The 20,318-nt window shown below is 46.9% G+C and overlaps 1 protein-coding gene across 4 annotated transcripts in view; it reads left to right on the forward strand.

The window, feature by feature from the left end:
* USP10 (ubiquitin specific peptidase 10) overlaps positions 1–16,160 on the forward strand; it is an 80,893-nt gene extending 64,733 nt beyond the window's left edge. For 3 of the 4 annotated variants that reach the window (XM_033219185.1, XM_033219183.1, XM_033219184.1), the window contains 5 exons: positions 69–246; positions 3,904–4,069; positions 8,543–8,687; positions 11,189–11,254; positions 15,137–16,154. In XM_033219185.1, coding sequence (XP_033075076.1) covers positions 69–246; positions 3,904–4,069; positions 8,543–8,687; positions 11,189–11,254; positions 15,137–15,324 — 743 coding nt within the window. In that variant the 3' untranslated portion in view covers positions 15,325–16,154. Of the gene's footprint in view, positions 1–68; positions 247–3,903; positions 4,070–8,542; positions 8,688–11,188; positions 11,255–15,136 lie in introns of all 4 variants that reach the window. The other variant, XM_033219182.1, reaches the window with a different exon arrangement.
* The last annotated feature ends 4,158 nt before the right edge of the window (positions 16,161–20,318 follow it).

The raw sequence follows: 20,318 nt of genomic DNA on the forward strand, positions 1-20,318 counted from the left end.
TCTGTGCCTTTTTATTTTTTGCTATTCTTGTTGTAAATAGTAGTCTAAGTAGATGCTCTCCTTTTCAGAACTTACGATTTCCAATGGCCCCAAAAACCACTCAGTCACTGAAGAGGAGCAGGAAGAACAAGGTGAAGGAAGCGAGGATGAGTGGGAGCAAGTGGGCCCCCGGAACAAGACTTCCGTCACCCGCCAGGCGGATTTTGTTCAGACTCCAATCACCGGCATTTTTGGTGGACACATCAGGTTTGTGCTTTTCTAGAATAACTTAATATTTGCCTTTTCCGGGGTTTCGCCATGTTGGTGAAGGGGGGAAGGTGTGAGGCTTGTCTTGAGGCTTCTTGGACATGATGGTTTGCATCTTGCTCCCCTGCCTGCTCTTCTCTTGCACTTCCTGATGCCTCCCTAGTCAGCCCCTACGGCTCATTCTCTGCCTGCTGGCGCATGTCTGCAAAGGGACAGGGAGCTCCTCACTTCTACTCCGTCAAGCTCAGCTGCTCATTGCTAGGGAGTAAGAGAAAAGCCAGCTAATTGGCCGTACGCGGTGACTCTTGCCTGTAATCCCAGCACTTTGGGAGGCCAAGGTGGGTGGATCACCTGAGGTCAGAAGTTCGAGGCAAGCTTGACCAACATGGTGAAACCCCATCTCTACTAAAAATACAAAAATCAACCGGGTATGGTGACGGGCACCTGTAATCCCAGCTACTCGGGAGGCTGAGGCAGGAGAATCGCTTGAACCCGGGAGACAGAGGTTGCAGTGAGCCGAGATTGTGCCATTGCACTCCAGCATGGGTAACAGAGTGAGACTCTGTCTCAAGAAAAAAATAAAAAATGATATAGGAGAATATCATCATGACTTGGGGGTAGGCAAAGGTTTCATAAGATAGATCATTAAAAAAGTAATAACCATAAGAGAAAAAAAAAATATATATATTAGACTTCATCAGCATGTAAAACTTGCAACATTAAAACTGGCTCCAGTAGGCAGAGGTTGCAGTGAGCCAAGATTACACCACTGCACTCCAGCCTGAGTGACAAAGCGAGACTGTGTCAAAAAAAAAAAAAAAAAAAAGCCCAGCTAGTCAAACCATGTGTTTTGGTAGGAGCAGAAATTAATGTATCTGGAGGAATTTCATTTATTTATGTTAATAAATTGTGTATATTTAAAGTATACACAAGATGTTATGAAATAGAGATAGTAAAATAGTTGTTAGAGTGAAGCAGATAAACATTCCCCATCACAATTACCCTTGTGTGTGTGTGCACGTGGCAGGAGCAGCTTTTTGCTCATTTCGCAAAAGTCCCAAATACGGTGCACTATGAGGAGCTCTTGTCCAATGTTCCACATCAGATCTCTAGGCCTGTTCACCTATGTAGCTGCCACTTGGTGTCCTTCGACCTACATCACCCATTCGCACTCCCCACCCCTAGGAACCACTGTTTTCCCTATCTCTGTAGTTTTGTCTTTTTTTTTTTTTTTTAAGATTCCATGTATAAGTGAGACCATGCAGTATTTTTCTTTCTCTGTCTGGTTTATTTAACTTAGTATGACATTCCCCAGGTTCATTCGTGTTGCGGCAAATGGCAGGGTCTTTTTTACAGCTGAATAGTATTCCCTTGTATATATATACACACCAGTTTCTTTATCCGTTGGCCCATCCACAGACAGTTGTTTCCCTTTTTGGCTGTTGTGAACTGATTGGAACCAGGTGAGCTAGAGAGTGAAGGGAGTCTGAAGGGAGGTCTTTTTTACACGGACGGACACGTGACTGGGCTGGAGTCCCTGGCACCTGGCTGTGTGCCAGTTCCCTTAACCGGCTTTTTGCCCATTCGCAAAGTCCTTTGGAAAGGTTTTTCTTGATTTACCTGAGAGCTTTTCAGTACCACTGTGATGTGGAATTCAGCAAAACTTGTACCATCTCCAAGCAGGTTTACCCATCGAAAGTACTGAAAGGGCCTCATTGCGGTCTGATTTCCTTTCTGAGGCCTTGCAGCATAACCCCAGGCTGGCATTTCAGTGACACTCTTAGTCTATTGTTGTCCCACATGCTGTGTACCTGGAAGAAATACCACCCCTTTTAAGGCATCAAGACTTGATTCAGTCTCTCAGTTCTGAGATTGAATCAGCAACTTTCAACAGGTGAATAATAAGAACCTCAGAAACCTGCGCTGACTCCCTCAGAAGCTGGTTTCTGGTCCTCCGTGGAACTGGATTTAGAAGCCAGTTGAGCAGCCATGTGACCTTGAACAAGTCACTTCTGTGTTCTGCGCTGTGAGCTCCATTCCACCAGCCCCTTTCTATTCTGGTGCTCTGTGGGGTGTCCACGGCAGCTGTGTGGTCAGTTGTCGCCTGGGAAACGCCTAGCCCCGACCACTGCCTATGGTTCCTTGGGACATGTAGTGTTGGCAGGGAGACACCGAGGTGCAGATTGGCGTGCAGCAGTGAGGGGCGGCTGTGCCCTTTGCTCCTTCAGCCCAGCAGCCTGGTTTAGGATTGTGGGAACACCCCCTCGGGATGGGAGAGAAGGATGAAGGGACAGCTCAAATGGCGGCATTGGGAACATGGTTTTTGTGCAGAGGTCGGGTATCAGAATTTCAAGACCACAGAGGGTCAGCATACTCAAAGATCCCAAATTTGTCTAAGAGTAACCAGTGGAAAATAGCAGTATCCACTTTGGAGGACTTGCTGGCTCAGACTGAATGGCTCTGCCATGGCTGCTAGCTGCATCCTCTGAGGGGCTCTGTGTTAAAATTGGTTGTTGATGTTTCTTTTGAAAAACAGTAAAGCAAAGATAAGGAATTCTTACAACATAGGAACTTCTTTTCAGCCATTATGAAGCATGATTCTTTATTCACACCAATTGGAAGATTTTCTTCTAAAACTCAGCCTCTTCAGATGTTTTTCAGTTTCCCCAGGAAGACCTTTCTTCCCTGGTGCCACCTTTGCTAAAACACAGGACCACTGAGTCAAGAGGGCTTCTTGTTGATTTCTCTACCAGCTCTCATGAGAAGTTTCCCCACTGCTGCATCCCTCTCTGGAACCAGGGGAACTGTTGTCACCGAAGTCTTCATACTGTAAAGGAGCATGGAGATGCCTAATTAAACCCTGGACAGAAAAGCTTTTAGCGAGCTCTTCACCACATCTGTTCTGGAAAGCCTGAGTACCTGTCCACACCCATTTTATTCCGTTTAGAAACTAGGTCACTGAGACTGCAGAAATAGAAGCCCTTGTTGAACCCCTGGCATGTTCCCTTGCTGAGGCTAAATGAGAGATGGGCCGAACACACAATTTTTACTCAGAAAAACTTAGAAAAAGAAAAAAAAAATGAAGTGAAAAACCAGCTAAGAAAACAAGGTCAAACTGGCACCCTTCTTGGAAGGGTGGCAGCCTTTTTTCCTGGAATGTTAACTTGTTTTTTATTCTACACACCCTACTCCCCTTCTTCTTTTTGTAAGACATTTTTATAGGAGGAAAATGCCATTAAAAATCCTCTGTTTACCTTGGGATTTCCTCTGTTTTATTAGAACAGGCTATGATACTTGGAGAAAATGGAAAGCATCGGCATTTTGAGGCCATGGCAGGGTAACTGCGTTTATGAACTGGTGCAGTAAATAACAGTGTGGAGAGGAGGTGAAAGAATTTGGAAAATGAAATATGTTTTCTTCCAGAGCACTGGCGCTGGGAACATTTATCAACTGGTAGATTTAGTTGTTAGAAATACTAAGGAGGTGCTATTCAGCATAATTATTTTTAAATTCAGTTTATTTTTGGCTTTTCTCTGTGGTCTTTTGAAAGTGATACTGAATAATCTTATTTTCAGTGTTTATTCCTCTTGGTTAATCTTAAGGGAAAGTGGCAAGGAGTGGTCTCTTAATTTTTTTGTTTTTGCTTTCAATTCTTAGGTCTGTGGTTTACCAGCAGAGTTCAAAAGAATCTGCCACTTTGCAGCCATTTTTCACGTTGCAGTTGGATATCCAGTCTGACAAGATACGCACAGTCCAGGATGCCCTGGAGAGCTTGGTGGCAAGAGAATCTGTCCAAGGTTATACCACAAAAACCAAGCAAGAGGTATGTTCACACTTGATTTTGAACCTTTCTACTGAGGTGCTCTGGTTTGGTGGAAAGAACACAGCATTAGGAGTGAGGGGAAATGGATCTGAGTTTCCGCCTCTCAAATCAGTTGCTTAACCGTTTTGTACTGAAAGTTTTTACGCTTTTACAATGAAATGGTTGAAACATGATCCCAGGGCCTCTTTTAGCTCTAAATCATATTACACAAGGTAATGATCTCCTTTGGGTTGTTTATCTTGAGCTACATTTAATTTTCTGGCAATCTAATCATGGTATCACAACATCAATACTACCTCTGACAGAGGCCAAGTAGCTTATTTATGTTCATGATACTGTAGGGTACAACTTTCATTAGATTAGTTAGGATGTCAAAGAGATTCCAAACACATCTGTTTTGCATTTGATTGTAGATCTTCCAGGTCATTGTAAAAATAATATAGTCATTGTTCTGATGCTTGTTACTCTTTGGTTTGATCTGGAAAAGATAAGATCCTGAGTCTTTCAGTCTTCATGAATTTAAGACTATCAGATTATAGCTTGGTGGAGTCCTTGTCAACTCGGTCAGGCGAGACGGATAGCATTCTGCCCTGTGAGAGATGATTAGTTCCTGGCTATCCAGATGTGCCAGCTTATGACTGTTTCCTGCTCTGCAGCAGAGAGTGTCTTCTCTGTTATGTATCTTAGGTTGTGGCAGTGAATTCATAAAAATGCACTGGGGAGATGAATGCAGGCTGATAATTATGGACAATCCATAGCATTCCTGCAAAGCGATATTTGAATAATGAGCAGTGGATGGCAGCTACAAGGTAAAATAAGGTGCCTCAGCGTAGAAGACTTGTCATCACGTTGTATGACGGGGATGGATCTATCCTTGGCTTATCTTGTGTGCTCTGAGTCAAAAAGAGCAAAGTAGGACATCGGGACCCTTAGCACCTCAGGGGTGTCCTGCTGTGGACTGGTCCACCCAGGCTCTGGGGGAGAACCGTAGAAGTTATGCTTAATCTTCTGCCGTATTTGCAGACTTGCATCTCATGGGCGATTTTGTTTAAAAAATAGAAGCAGTAGGAGCCCAAGGCAGAAACTTGGTAGTTGACTTCAGTGAATGAGCTAAGGGGAGAGTCTGGCGGTGGACCTCGTGGAAGAGAGAGAGGGAAAAAGTGGTATTTGTGTTGGGGAGGTTGGTTGGGTGGTTCACTTGTGCATTGACTGTGGATGACTCTGTCGGTTAGGCTCTCTTCTGTGGCAGCTGCACCTCCAGAGATGGCTCCCTGGCCCTGGCTGCTGTTCCACTCTGCTTATGCTGTTTCTTGAGCCAACTGTGGGAGTCTTTGGCGACCCACGCTGTTGGGGAGGTGGTCAGCCTTTCTGTGGGCTACCTAGGGAAGACCCTTTTGTAATGTGTCTGTTTTTCTCTTTTGCTTCTGCTGCAGTTACAGTTTGACTTTGCCGGGGTGGGCTGGTAGGGGTGGTGGTGTGAGGGCAGGAATTGAGGCATAGGCAGTTGTCAGCCTGTTGTTAGACGGTAGTGAAAAAAGAATGGTTTATCCTAAATAGCAGGTTTGGAGGAAGGCTTCAAGAAAGAAGGTGGGCCAGGTGTGGTGGCTCACACCCATAGTCCTAGCACTTTAGGAGGCTGAGGCAGGAGGATTGCCTGAGCCCAGCATTTTGAGGCTACGTTGAGCTATGATGGCGCCACTGCAGTCCAGCCTGTGAGATAGTGAAACCCTGTCTCTAAAATGTAAAAATAAATAAAAATAAAGGAAAGCTGGCATTTTGGTGGACTCCTGAAGATAAAAAAAAAATGCTGCCAGCTGTTCTGGCTGCACGGTTGTTGTAGTGTGTCATCAGATGAGATCAGGACCACTTTGAACAACAGATGTTCGAGGAAGGTTTTGGACAGCCTGTATGGAAGTATCTATAAGGAGCACATTACATATTTTCTTGAATGTGATTTTTTTTTAAGTTTTTAAAATGCCAACTTTATTATGTTTTAGATCAGAAGTGTCTTTCTGTGGGAACATGTGAAGGTTTTGGGGAAAATAGGATTATATGAAATATTTGCTGTATAGAAAATGTCTGCCTTTGTTGTGTGATTGGAAATTAAGCCTCAGTTTGTCTGGAAACCCAAAATACACATTTAATAATTTCGGATTAACCATTTAGTGAATCAACTGAGAGTGTTAACATGAAAATCACAGATCAGTAAGCACTGAAAAGCATCCTAGAGATAATTCAGCCCTGCTCTCTTAATTCACAAGTGAGGAGACTAGGTCTTACAGTCCCCATCTCTGCTTATAACTGTTGAGCTGTGTTCACACCCTTCATTCACTCAGAAGTGCTTGTTGGCTATGGAGACACTAGAACATAAAGACGCATGGGAATGTGGAGCTGTGCGAGGTGGTTTTTGCTCCTAGGACCTTAGTCTAGGTGGGAAGACAGGCATGGAAGGGTCTGGAAGGTTAATAAACCCAGCCAGTGATGACTTATGAGCTTGCCTAATACCCTTGAAAATGCTTTCAATCTAGTTCTCTGACAGTTTTTTAATTGTGTTATAATGCTGCTATCTTTTGGATTGGTACTTTTAAATTACTCACACAAAAAGTATTCTCCAGGCCGGACGCAGTGGGTCACGCCTGTCATCCCAGCACTTTGGGAGGCTGAGGCAGGCAGATCACGAAGTCTCAAGAGATCGAGACCATCCTGGCCGACATGTTGAAACCCCATCTCTACTAAAAATACAAAAAGTAACTGGGCATGGTGGTGTGCACCTGTAATCCCAGCTACTCAGGAGGCTGAGGCAGGAGAATCACTTGAACCTGGGAGGTGGAGGTTGCAGTGAGCTGAGATCACACCACTGCACTCCAGCCTAGGTGACGGAGCAAGACTCTGCCTCAAAAAAAACAAAAGTATTATCCAAATGAATATGGGAAGCATCAAAAAGTTTGTAAGTACAGAGAATGATAGATAAAGGGATTAAGTGTTATTTGTAAAGATGCATCTTACTAACAAAAAACCTGACTTTATTTAAAAGCAGCATTCATTAGACCTGTGAAAGTACTTCAGGAACAGATTAAATTAATACAACTCATTATTAGAATAAATAGCTTTAAAGGTTATTTAAAACATCTGATTGGCCTGGAATCCCAGCACTTTGGGAGACTGAGGCGAGCAGATTGCTTAAGTCCAGGAGTTCAAGACCAGCTGGGCTCATGGCTGTAGTCCCAGCTACTTGGGAGGCTGAGGTGGGAGAATCACCTGAGCCCAGGAAGTCAAGGCTGCAGTGAGTGGTCATCATGCCATTGCACTCTAGCATGGGCAACCAGAGTGAAATCCTGTCTCAAAAAACAAAAACAAAAAAACCCCATCTAATTGAAAAAGCATACTGGTAGCAGTTTTATCAGTACTATCAGAGTTATTTTAAAATGGGTCAGTACTAGGTCGAGCGTGGTGGCTCAGGCCTGTAATCTCAGCGCTTTGGGAGGCTGAGGTGTGTGGATCACCTGAAGTCAGGAGTTCAAGACCAGCCCGGACAACGTGGTGAAACCCCTTCTTTACTAAAAATACAAAAATTAGCCAGATGTGGTGGTGGAAGCCTATAATCCCAGCTACTCAGGAGGCTGAGACAGGAGAATCGCTTGAACCCGGGAGACAGAGGTTGCAGTGAGCGGAGATTGCACCACTGCACTCCAGCCTGGGTGACAGCGTGAGAACTCCCTCCCAAAACAAAAGGTGGAGGAGTCAGTACATAAATAAGGTGGTACTAAGTTAGCTTTTTTTTTTGAGACAGAGTCTTGCTCTGTCGCCCGGGCTGGAGTGCAGTGGCCGGATCTCAGCTCACTGAGCTTTTTAATTCTTACGGTAATTCGTCGGTAATGCCACAGAGTAAAGTTCTTAACTTAAGAGTTTACAGCTGGACTTCAGGTACCCAAGAGACTCTCTGCAGTTGTGCTTACCGGAATGTGTGCATTTCTCTTCCTTTTCTTTTTTCTTTTTTCTTTTTCTCTGAGACAAGGTCTCACGGTGTTGCCCAGGCTGGAGTACAGTGGCGCGAACTCAGCTTCGCTGCAACCTCCACCTCTCAAGCGATTCTCTTGCCTCTGCTACCCAAGTAGCTGGGGTTACAGGCGCCCACCACCACGCCTGGCTAATTTTGTATTTTTAGTAGAGACGGGGGTTTCACCATGTTGACCAGCCTGGTCTCGAACTCCCGACCTCAGGTGATCTGCGTGTCTCAGCCTCCCACAGTGCTGGGATTAATAGGCGTGAGCCACTGCACCTGGCCATGTGCATTTTCTTAAGAGGAGCATTGGTAGAGTCTCAGAGCTTCTGCGAGGCAGGAAAAGCCATGAAGCCCTGCCAGAGAACTCTCAGGCCTCAGCCCTCAGGACATCTTTGAGCAGAAGGTGGATGTGTTGTCAGCTGTTGCAAGTAAGACAGGGACGGTGTGTCCTGGTGTGCTTTGTGTCTTAGGTTGAGATAAGTCGAAGAGTGACTCTGGAAAAACTCCCTCCTGTCCTCGTGCTACACCTGAAACGATTCGTTTATGAGAAGACTGGTGGGTGCCAGAAGCTTATCAAAAATATTGAATATCCTGTGGACTTGGAAATTAGTAAAGGTAATGCATACATGAGGTCGGGAGTGTTCGTGGTGATGCACTCCTGCAGATCAGTAGCTCAACTCTGTAGCATTTCTTTATGATGCCAAGAGTGAGGACATTCTCTTGCTGGACTTGGACTTGTTTTAAGTTTCCTAACTTGTAATAGACCTTAATACTAAAATTCTCATGAAAATGGCCTGTTAAAAAAAACAGAGGCAAAAATAACTAAACTCTATAATCTTACTAGATTAGAAAAATAGGAGCTTTTGTCTATCAAAAAGAATATCACTTTTCTGTGAACATTTCAGGGATGAATGGGGCATAATTGGCCTTACACTGAGTATTAACAGCTGTGTTGACTAGCCCGGTTAGGTGGCTTTTTAGTGAGGTAAGAATGATTTCTCATAGGCAGTAAGAGTCCCTTCTAACCTCTAGTTGTGGTGGTGCACAAGTAAGACATGTGGCACTTACCAGCCTCAAGTCTCTGTCAGGTCATGGGCTCAGCACTTTTTGGAAGCAGTTTTAAAGAGCCCGGGTTAAAGGCATCTTGGTAAAAGCACAGCTTCAAGAAGACTTTTCTTGAAAGCTTCAGAATTTGTGAAAACGTATAGTACAACACTGAGGCTTGATTGGGACTGTGATTAGCTAGAGAGGATTCTCAGAATATTGAGGTGTCTGGGAAGCAGAAGAGAGGACACTGGACCTCCCTCCTGGGTCTTGTAGAGGAACAAACCTGAACTGAGAAGCCCTCTTCCCCTTCCTCCCCCAGCACAGCAACCCCACCTCACACCTGCTTCCATGTAGATGACCCAGGAACTGTGGGCATGGCTGGTTTCTAGCCGGCTTCCTCTCTACCTAGGGGAGCCCTATACCTTCCCTTGAAGACTCAGACACTGTCTCTCCCAGGCCTCTACACAAGAGCTGTGCTTTCTGCTGACGGACTTGGCTGCTGTGCTGGGTTTAGTGTCCATTGCTGCTCTCACACTTCCAGCTGCTTTATCACTCATCAGCGGATTGCTTTTTAATCCCATTTGAGGACCAGCAAGAGGAAGAAAGATGCCAGTGAGAATCATGTAACAGATCCTCCTCCCCATTTTATTCTGTCCATCTGGAAACCTAGAATGCTGGCTGAGTCAAAGAAGGCATCCTCGACCTCTGCTCCTGCATCTTCACTCGCCTCCAGATCAGCTGTCTGAGCTGACTTGGATATTTTTCTACAGTGATTTTATTTTTATATCTTTTCTTGCTTGCTGTATTTTTATATCAGCTGCTACCTCTAATACGTTATCAAAATATGACATAAATGGGTGCTGGGCGCAGTGGCTCACGCCTGTAATCCCAGCACTTTGGGAGGCCGAGGCAGGCCGATCACCTGAGGTCAGGAGTTCGAGACCAGCCTGACAATGTGGTGAAACCCTGTCTCTTCTAAAAACACAAAAATTAGCCTGTCATGGTGGCGGGCGCCTGTAATCCCAGCTACTTGGGAGGCTGAGGCAGGAAAATCGCTTTAACCCGGGAAGCAGAGGTTGCAGTGAACTGAGATCATGCCACTGCACTCCAGCCTGGGCAACAGAGCAAGATTCCATCTCAAAAAAAAAAAAAAAAAAAAACAGAAATGGGGACAAGAGGACCTCACTTAGGTCATTGGGTAGGCAGTAGAGAAGGAACCACTGATGGCTGCCTCGAACAGCGCACCATCGATGGACTCTTGTGTCCATGTAAGTGGTACTTCTGCACGCAGTAAGTAAGAGCAGGGAGTTCGCACCTCGTAGTAGCTGGTAGACTGGTTCCTATTTGGAGAAATCGTGTTGCTGTTCTTTAATTGAAGTTTTTTTTGTTTGTTTGTTTTTTGTTTTTCTTCGTCTTGCTCTGTCACCCAGACTGGAGTACAGTGGCGTGATCTCAGCTCGCTGCAATGTCCACCTCCCATGTTCAGGTGATTCTCCTGCCTCAGCCTCCCGAGTAGCTGAGACAACAGCCACGTGCCACCACGCCTGGCTAATTTTTTGTATTTTTAGTAGAGATGGAGTTTCACTGTGTTAGCCAGGATGGCCTCGATCTCCTGAACTCGTGATCTGCCCACCTCAGCCTCCCAAAGTGCTGGGATTACAGGCGTGAGCCACCATGCCCAGCCTGTAATTGAAGTTTTATGATCTGACTCATGTAAAATATTTTAATTATTGGATGTTTCATAACTGTTTTGTTTTTAAGTCAGCAGCTTTTTTCTTTCCCATTTTGTGGAGCACCTGCTTTTAAGGGGCCTCCCGCAGGCACATCACAGCCTCGACCATTGCTCCTGTTTCTTTAGAGGGCTGGCTGCGCATTTTGTGTCCTGCTGCTTCACATGGCTCGTTTTCCTCATGAGTCAGTTTTTATGCAACTAAAGGGATGAAGTGTTGTTTTGTTCCTGGTCTAACAGGTGGTTTCCTTGCTGGGGAGTGTGTTGTTAGCCATTTTTTGCTGCTGTTACCCTGAGCCTTTCTAAAAGTGCTTCAAGCCATTGATATTTTGTTTTCCAGAACTGCTTTCTCCAGGGGTTAAAAATAAGAATTTTAAATGCCACAGAACCTATCGGCTCTTTGCAGGTGAGTAAATTTGTACATTACTTCTTCAATAAAACACTGATGAAAGGAATTATATGTGGGCACAATTTTGCTGAAACACAACTTAGCATAGCAACCAGATGCTCTACTTAGAAGTATCCTGTGGCCTTGTGAGTCAGGGAGTCGTGTGAGAGTTTTACCTGAAACTCTGCGTAGATGACAGATTATCATCTTGGCCCTGAGGAGAGATAGCAGAAGACCTTGCTCAAAGTGAACATTTCTGTCTTTGAGTCAGAGGAGGGAGTTTCAGGCTCCCAGGCTGGCTGTTGGAGAATGTGACCTCTCCCTGCTGCGCTTGTGGCGCCTGTGGGTGGCAGTGCTGCGGAGTTTCCACGACACCTGGTCTCCCGGCCAGGTTGGGCGAGCGCGCCCCCAGCCGGTGATCCCTGCGTCCTCCTCCATAGATATTGTTAGGGACGCTTGAGAGGGTGGGCCTGACTACACAAGCCCCTCGGTGGCCAGGTCCCCCAGTCGCTCATGAGAAATCTCCCAAGAGGGCGAATGGCACCCCCTGTTCCCTCATGGGTGGCGTGGGCCTTGAGACCTCTTCTGTCTCTTGGCTTAGGCTCCCTGCAGTATCAGTTTTTCTTCCACACCTTCCCTTTCCATTCTGTCTACCCTTTTATCCTCCTCTCTCTTGTAGCCTCGTGTTTTATGCCTCTGAGTCTTTGCCTCTTTGGATCGTTGCTGTGTGCAGCACTTCTGTTTGCTTCCCAGGCTGTTTTGATTACATGTTTCTGGCTTCTATGTCTTTCCTCCTCTGGTGTGGCCTTTGGTGAGCTGTTTGTATCGTACATAACACTGCCATTTATTGACCTTCACACATGTATTGAACCTCTTCCCAGGATATCATTCTTTTATTCCTTACATGTGTCCTAGGAGATGGAAGGTGGGATTCCCATTTTATAAAAGAATCAACCAGAACTCAAGGAAAAAACTCACCACTCTGGCCTGCAGTGGCAGAGCAGGGCTTCAAGCTCCTTTCTGCCTCACCTCACACCCAGTGTTTTAGGAAGTTTGGCCAGTGGGTGAGGGCCTAGGGGTGGGGGCCAGGGGTGGGGGCCAGGGGTGAGGGCCCCAGGGGTGAGGGCGCCAGGGGTGAGGGCCCCAGGGGTGGGGGCCAGGGGTAAGGGCCCTAGGGGTGAGGGCCCCAGGGGGGGGGCCAGGGGTGAGGGCCCCAGGGGTGAGGGCCCCAGGGGTGAGGGCCTAGGGGTGGGGGCCAGGGGTGAGGGCCCCAGGGGTGAGGGCCTAGGGGTGGGGGCCAGGAGTGAGGGGCCCATGGGTGAGGGCCCCAGGGGTGAGGGCCCAGTTGGTGAGGCTCAGGGCCACATTACTCTCTCTGTCTCTCGCTATTCACTCTTCCTTTTGACTCTCTTTCCTTTTCTCCCCCTGATCACAATTCCTCCTCCACTTGCTGGGCCTCAGACAGGATGGCCATGGGCACCACGTGCTCATGGGTGTCTCCAGCCCTGTCCGTCCCCTGCCTGGAATGGAACGTCTGAGTCCTCAGACTCTGCAGCCAGCCAGTATCCAGCCTGGCTCCTTGGAGTCTGGCACCCAGGTCCCAGTGGGTGGCCAGCAGTTTCTCTGCCTTCTCCCTGCACCTCTTCCCCTGGGGGCTCTTGTGGGGAACATCACTGGGCAGGGGCAGGGGCTGGGGATTGCTTGTCTCCTGGTTAGGGCCCCAGTGTGAGCACACACACCCCTCCCCACTCTGCAACCTGCCATGCCCCAGGACCCCAGGACCTGGGCCTGGGTTGCTCTCCCCTGCCATCCTGAATCCTCACCCCTTAACCCATTCTTTTTTGAGATGCCGTTTCACTCTGTTGCCCAGGCTGGAGTGCAGTGGCACAATCTCCATTCACTGTAACCTCCGCCTCCCAGATTCAAGTGATTCTCGTACCTCAGCCTCCCCAGTGGCCGGATTACACCACATCCAGCTAATTTTTGTATTTTGAATAAAGACGTGGTTTCGCCCTGTTGGCCAGGCTGGAAGCATGTTCTGATCTTGGAAATGAGGTCACTGGACTGGTTAGAATTACCTGTAGAATGAGCAGAGGAACACTTTTTAAGAACTGCTGTGATGGTGGCGCCCGGGAGAAGCAGTCTCGCACACGAACTTTGAGCCGGTTCTCAGTGCTCCTGTCAGGCGGGCTTGCAGGTGCGAGTGACACATGGCTCAGCCTGGGCTAGTTATCTGGGCTGCTGCTTACGAAACTAGAATGGTGACATGCAGTCCCCCCTTGAAATTTTAGAATGGAGATGTCTTGTGGGAAAGACAAATGCGTAAAACCCCCAAGTCCTACAAATTCTGCTGACGGTTGCTTTGAAACAAAACTCTGAGCGCAGTCAGTTAGGCCCGTGACGTGAAGACCCAGGACAGAAGTCTCAAAGTGAACTTGGGATCTGGGGGACATGCTGCTGTCATGGGTGCTTCCTGCCCTTTCACAGGATGGCTGTGACTTGTGCAGTACGGGATGAAGCTGTGCCCTTGGATGGACTGTGTCACTGACTTTCCACTGTATAGGCTGCTGTCTCTGTGCTGTTCAGTCTCTTCCGGGGTCCCTTCACGGAGAATTTCTTTGTGCAGAGCCCAGGAGTCTGACTGGTGGCCTCAGTCATGAGCACTGTCCTCTAGCCAGCCAAGGTCCCTGGCCCAGAGAGGACTCAGGCCTCCTGCCGTCATTTAGCCCCTCCACGTGACAGTTGCAACTAGGACCTGGTGATGTTTGACCTTGTTTTAGTGCTGAAATTTCCTAGCAGTGAAGTCTTGCACCTCTCCTGGTTCCTGTTCTTTTGTGCCACTGATGGTGGACGCAGCTTAGCAGGCTTCCTTGTCACTCCTCCTGAAATGCCGCCGGACTGCCGCCTTCCCCAGGCTGATGTCCGCTGCTGGCCAGGCAGACCTCACCCCTCTGCTCCATAGAAGTGGAGGATGTGGCTGTCTTTTCATGTTTTCATGACATCTTCTAACAGATTTTTTTTTTAGGCCTTTGACTAAGGCTTCTTGGTTATAGGATCTCTTTTTAAAGTAAATAACCAGTGAGTGTGTGTTGTGTGTGTGTGTGTGTGTGTGTGTGTGTGTGTGTTCTGTTAAAACATTATTATAGAAAAATGGAAAAATTTTTAAAGGTAAATGCGTAACTACCAGCACTATCTCCGCAGTGCCCCACCACAGCTCCACGCCCAAGCGACCGTGATTAGCAGTCCCAGTGTCCCTCCTGCCATGTGGGCCGCACAGGGAGATCGTGTCCCATGTCGTTGGGATAAATGGGCCATGGAAGGCCTAAGGACCTTGTTTTCTCATTTAATATACCACAAGTATATTCCTGCATCACCATTCTTAATCTATTCCATGAAAAAATAAATTGTGTTATTTTCATATAATTTACTCCTCAGTCATTTCTTCTAGTGGCCATTAAGGTTTTCCATTTTTTCACTGTTAGAAATGACATCATAATCTCTGTCCAAGATTCAGATCATCTCTTCAGGACAGTCTAGAATTAGATCAGCCAGATCCAAGGGCATGAAGCAGGTCTCTTAAGTCTGTACAGCTGATGGCTGTGTAGGATTGTCTTTGTGAGGTGTGGGACATTTTAGATATGTCGTTAATACATGTACATGCACACACGTGTATCTGTCTGACTTACCCTTACCTTGCAGTTATAGAAAGTTTTTATGATGGATTGCTTGCATGTTTGAATTGGAATAGCATTGGTTTGTGTGATGACATCTCTCTGTCCCACCTGCTTTGGAGAGGGGCTTCACACATACGATGCATCCCTGGAGGGAAGTCGGCAGAGACTTGTGGTGATTTGTGTGCAGTGCTGTTCTCACTCTGCCGCCTGCTGGGCTCTCTTGCAGTGGTCTACCATCACGGCAACAGTGCGACGGGCGGCCATTACACTACAGACGTCTTCCAGATCGGTCTGAATGGCTGGCTGCGCATCGATGACCAGACAGTCAAGGTGATCAGCCAGTACCAGGTGGTGAAAGCAGCTGCTGAGCGCACAGCCTACCTCCTGTATTACCGCCGAGTGGACCTGCTGTAAACCCTCTGTGCGCTGTGTGTGCGCCCAGTGCCCGCCTTGTAGGACGCCACCTCACACTCACTTCCCGCCTCTCTCTAGTGGTTCTTTAGAGAGAAACTCACTCTCCCTTTGCAAAAGTGGGCTAGAATGAAAAGGAGATGCCTTGGGGTTCGTGCACAACATAGTTCCTGTTGACTCTTCCAAATCAAAATCACTTGGTTGAAACAGACTGTTGCTTGATTTTAGAAAATCCACAAAAACCCATATTTCTGAAATAATGCTGATTCCTGAGATAAGAAAGCGGATTTGATCCCCAGTCTCATTGCTTAGTAGAATAAATCCTGCACCAGCAACAACACTTGTAAATTTGTGAAAATGAATTTTATCTTTCCTTAAAAAAGAAATTTTTTAATCCATCACACTTTTCTTCCCTACCCTTTAGTTTTTGATAAATGATAAAAATGAGCCAGTTATCAAAGAAGAACTAGTTCTTACTTCAAAAGAAAAATAAACATAAAAAATAAGTTGCTGGTTCCTAACAGGAAAAATTTTAATAATTGTGTGGAGAGAAACTGCTTACGTACACATTGCAGATCAAATATTTGGAGTTAAAATGTTAGTCTACATAGATGGGTGATTGTAACTTTATTGCCATTAAAAGATTTCAAATTGCATTCATGCTTCTGTGTACACATAATGAAAACTGGGCAAATAATGAAGATCTCTCCTTCAGTCTGCTCTGTTTAATTCTGCTGTCTGCTCTTCTCTAATGCTGCGTCCCTAATTGTACACAGTTTAGTGATATCTAGGAGTATAAAGTTGTCGCCCATCAATAAAAATCACAAAGTTGGTTTAAAGGTGTGCGTGCTTCTTTGCGAATGCCTTTTCGGGTAACGAATTCATGGGGGCACGAGTTTGTCTCCAGAATTAAAACCTGCCCTTCAGTCAGGTCGACGTGTTTGTGGAAGCTGAACCACCACTCAGGTTATGTTTGTTTAGTATTTTCAAATGGATTAAGTAGTGATTTGGGTAAATGAAAGTTTTGACTCTTCGATTGGCAGGAAGGAGGAGGTTTTTTCCCCTTCCGCTCCTCATCCCTTTAGCCCAGCAACCGAAATAGTTGCCGTAGATCAAGGCTAAACGTTCTTCAATTGAGTGCCACTGGGGTGGCTTAGCGATGCCTCTAGACGCCACCCTCAGCAGTGGGAAGGAAGCCTAAGATGGAAGACGTGGAGAGAGGGATGTCATGTGAGAGGGTGCCTGTGCCCCGGCTTCTGGCCCTATGTGGATGATTGATTGTAGTGTCCTGAGATCTACAGAGAAGAGGTTTTAATGTGGACTGAGCCTTTCAAGTTCTTCCTCTTACCGTCTGGTGTTTCTAATTGTAGGCTGGTGCCATCCCAGGGTGCAGAGATTCCTAAACTTACTGTACAAGTGTCTAACCTACTTACCCTTTGTAATTCTCTTTCGATTTGCTTGGCTGAATTATAAGTCATATTGAGAGGTGAAGCCAGCTGGAGTTCTGGGTCCAGCGGGGACTTGGAGAACTTTTCTGTCTTATAAAAGTATTATAAAATGCACCAATCAGCACTCAGTAGCTAGGATTGTAAAATGCAGGAGTCAGCCCTCGGTAACTAGCAATAGGTTTGTAAAATGCACCAATCAGCGCTCTAGCTAGCAAGAGATTTGTAAAATGCACCAATCAGTGCTATGTAAAACGTACCAATCAGCAGGAGTCTAGAAGTAGCCAATCGTGGGGAGGACTGAACAAAGGGCACTCTGATAGGACAAAAACAGAACATGGGAGGGGACAAGGGAATAAAAGCTGGCCACCCCAGCAAGCAGCGGCAAGTTTGGGTCGCCTTCCACGCTGTGGAAGCCTTGTTCTTTTGCTCTTCACAATAAATCTTACTGCTGCTCACTCTTTGGGTCCGTGCCTTCTTTAAGAGCTGTAACACTCACCACGAAGGTCTGCGGCTTCACTCTTGAAGTCAGTGAGACCGCCAACCCACCAGAAGGAACCAACTCTGGACACAGTATTGTAATTAGCTTCTCATTAAAATAATGTACAGTTCCCATGGAAGTCAGATTAACTTTGGGGCAACCACGCACACCAGCAGCAATAAGCCCGTGAAAAGATAAAACCCATCCTAAAGCACTTGGTTGAATGTGTATGTTGTGATGCTTGACCCAGCTCTGGCCCTCTGTCCTTGGTGACTTATTCATCCTCACTCTGCCCCCAGCTTCCATGACTGGTGTTGATCATTCACCCTCCACAGTATAAAGTGTCTTTGTCACTGCCGTGTCCCATGTGTGTGAGATTGAGTGTCCTCTCTGGAAAGGGGCCTTCCCATCTGGGAAAGCCTTTGCACAGGAAGCTGGAACGAGAGGCCAAACAAAGCATGTATTTATTAGGTCCACCAACCTGCTTGTAAGTCTTAAAAGCTGTCCGGTATATTCAGAAGATTTCTCTCAGATATCGTTCAGTGGTTTCTCCAGCATCTTTCGTTTGCTAAGATACATATTTTATCAGTCCCAAAATAAGTTGGAAATGATTGCGCTCTAAAATTCCCTTTGAAAGCTCCCAAGTCCCTTTGAAGAGTGGTTCGAGATTCACTCCAGTGGGACATTGCCGTATGCTGGTCTGCCGGTGAAAGCTGGCAGTAACACATCTGCTCTGAGGAGTGCTGCCCTGTCTGGTGTACCTGGCCTTTTAAATTCAACTCCCTGGTAGCCAGCAAAGGGCTCCTCTGTTAACCCATCTATGCTGATAGAAAAATGCAAACTAGCGCTAGCGAGACAGCTTGCAAAACCCCTGTGTTGGTTTGGGCTGTTAGAACAAAAATACCATAGTCTGAGTGGCTTAGACAACAAACATTTATTTCTCACAGTTCTAGAGGCTAGAAGTCCAAGAGCAGACGCCAGCAGACCTGTCTGGGGAAGGCCTGCTGCTTGGCCTGGAGAGACAGCCACTTTCTCACTGTGTCTGCACAGGGCAGAGGGAGCCCTTGTCTGTTTCTCTTACAAGGACACTCATCCCACCGTGGGCCTCCACGTTTGCGATTTCATCTACACCTAAAAGGCCCCACGTCCTAGTATTCCACTGGGGGTTCGGGCTTCAGAGATGAATACCGGTGGGGGGTACACAAACAGAGCCCATAACCTCATGCCTCCTGACTCCTGAGATTGTATTTGTGATGAACGTGTGGCTGTCCACCACGTGTTTTTTTTTTTGCTCAGGCAGGATCAGCACACGCCCAGCCACAGACAGGGAAACCCAGAGCAGGGCGGAATACGGTCCTTCAAGTGAATAATTGGCCCAGGGATACAGAATTAGGTGATTCTAGCAAATCCAGACATTCTCTTTTTTTTTTTTTTTTTTTTTTTTTTTTTTGAGACGGAGTCTTGCTCTGCCGCCCAGGCTGGAGTGCAGTGGCCGGATCTCAGCTCACTGCAAGCTCCGCTCCCGGGTTCACGCCATTCTCCTGCCTCAGCCTCCCGAGCAGCTGGGACCACAGGCGCCCGCCACGTCGCCCGGCTAGTTTTTTTTGTATTTTTAGTAGAGACGGGGTTTCACCATGTTAGCCAGGATGGGTCGATTCCTGACCTCGTGATCCGCCCGTCTCGCCTCCAAAGTGCTGGGATTACAGGCTTGAGCCACCGCGCCCGGCTTTTTTTTTTTTTTCTGAGACAGAGTCTCGTTCTGTCGCCCAGGCTGGAGTGCAGTGGCCGGATCTCAGCTCACTGCAAGCTCCGCCTCCCGGGTTCGCGCCATTCTCCTGCCTCAGCCTCCCGAGTAGCTGGACTACAGGCGCCGCCACCTCGCCCGGCTAGTTTTTTGTATTTTTAGTAGAGATGGGGTTTCACAGTGTTAGCCAGGATGGTCTCGATCTCCTGACCTCGTGATCCGCCCGTCTCGGCCTCCCAAAGTGCTGGGATTACAGGCTTGAGCCACCGCGCCCGGCCAAATCCAGACATTCTCTAGGGTTCCAAGTGAATTGCGGGTCTGTCCCTGTTAGCTATTCTTGAGATTTTGCGCTCAACTTGTGATGGTTAATACTGAGTGTCAACTTGGTTGGACTGAAGGATGCAAAGTCTTGTTTCTGGGTGTGTCTGTAAGGGTGTTGCCAAGGAGATGAACATTTGAGTCAGTGGGCTGGGGAAGGCAGACCCGCCCTCAATCTGGGTGGGCACCATCTAATAATCAGCTGCCAGCGTGGCCAGAATAAAAGCAGGCAGAAGAATCTGGAAAGACTAGTCTCCTGGCCTCCATCTTTCTCCTATGCTGGATGCTTCCTGCCCTTGAACATCGGACTCCACGTTCTTCAGCTGTGGGACTGGGACTGGCTTTCTTGCTCCTCAGCTTGCAGATGGCCTATTGTGGGACCTCATCTTGTGAGTCAATACTCCTAAATAAACTCCCCTTTATATATACATCTGTCCCTCTAGAGAACAATAACACACAACTTTTCTATTTTGTGTTGCAACGTTTAATGTTTTTGTAAGTTTCGTAGGACTGTTTTGTAACTGTAGGTTATTTACTTTGGGCACTTTGCTCATTAACCTTGGTGCTGAGGCTACAAACTTAGTGATTGTCATTCATTATCATTTAACATGTCTTTGTCGGAGGCATTTAAATCAAAGTGAATGGTTACCTTTTTAGTATGTTATAGGGAGATTTTCCTTGCATTTGTGAGTTGTTGCCAACAAGACTTGGAAGTTCTCTTACAGGGAAGCTGTCATGAAGTTTACCTGGTTGATGTGTTATTTGTCCACTAGCCAAGAAAGTGCAAGCCACCGTGGGTTTGAGGCAGGATGAAGACTGGAGGCCATTCCGGTCTCCATTGGTGTGACTGTGGTTCAGCTGCCCGCATGGCCCACGGTGGCATTCTGCTTTCATTCTCTCTCTCTTTTTTTTTTTTTTTTTTTTTTGAGGTGGAGTTTTGCCTTTGTTGCCCAGGCTGGAGAGCAGCGGCGTCATCTCAGCTCACTACAACCTCCACCACCCAGGTTCA

Source organism: Trachypithecus francoisi, unplaced genomic scaffold, assembly GCF_009764315.1.
Source record: "Trachypithecus francoisi isolate TF-2019V2 unplaced genomic scaffold, Tfra_2.0 Lachesis_group10, whole genome shotgun sequence".
NCBI lineage: Eukaryota > Metazoa > Chordata > Mammalia > Primates > Cercopithecidae > Trachypithecus > Trachypithecus francoisi.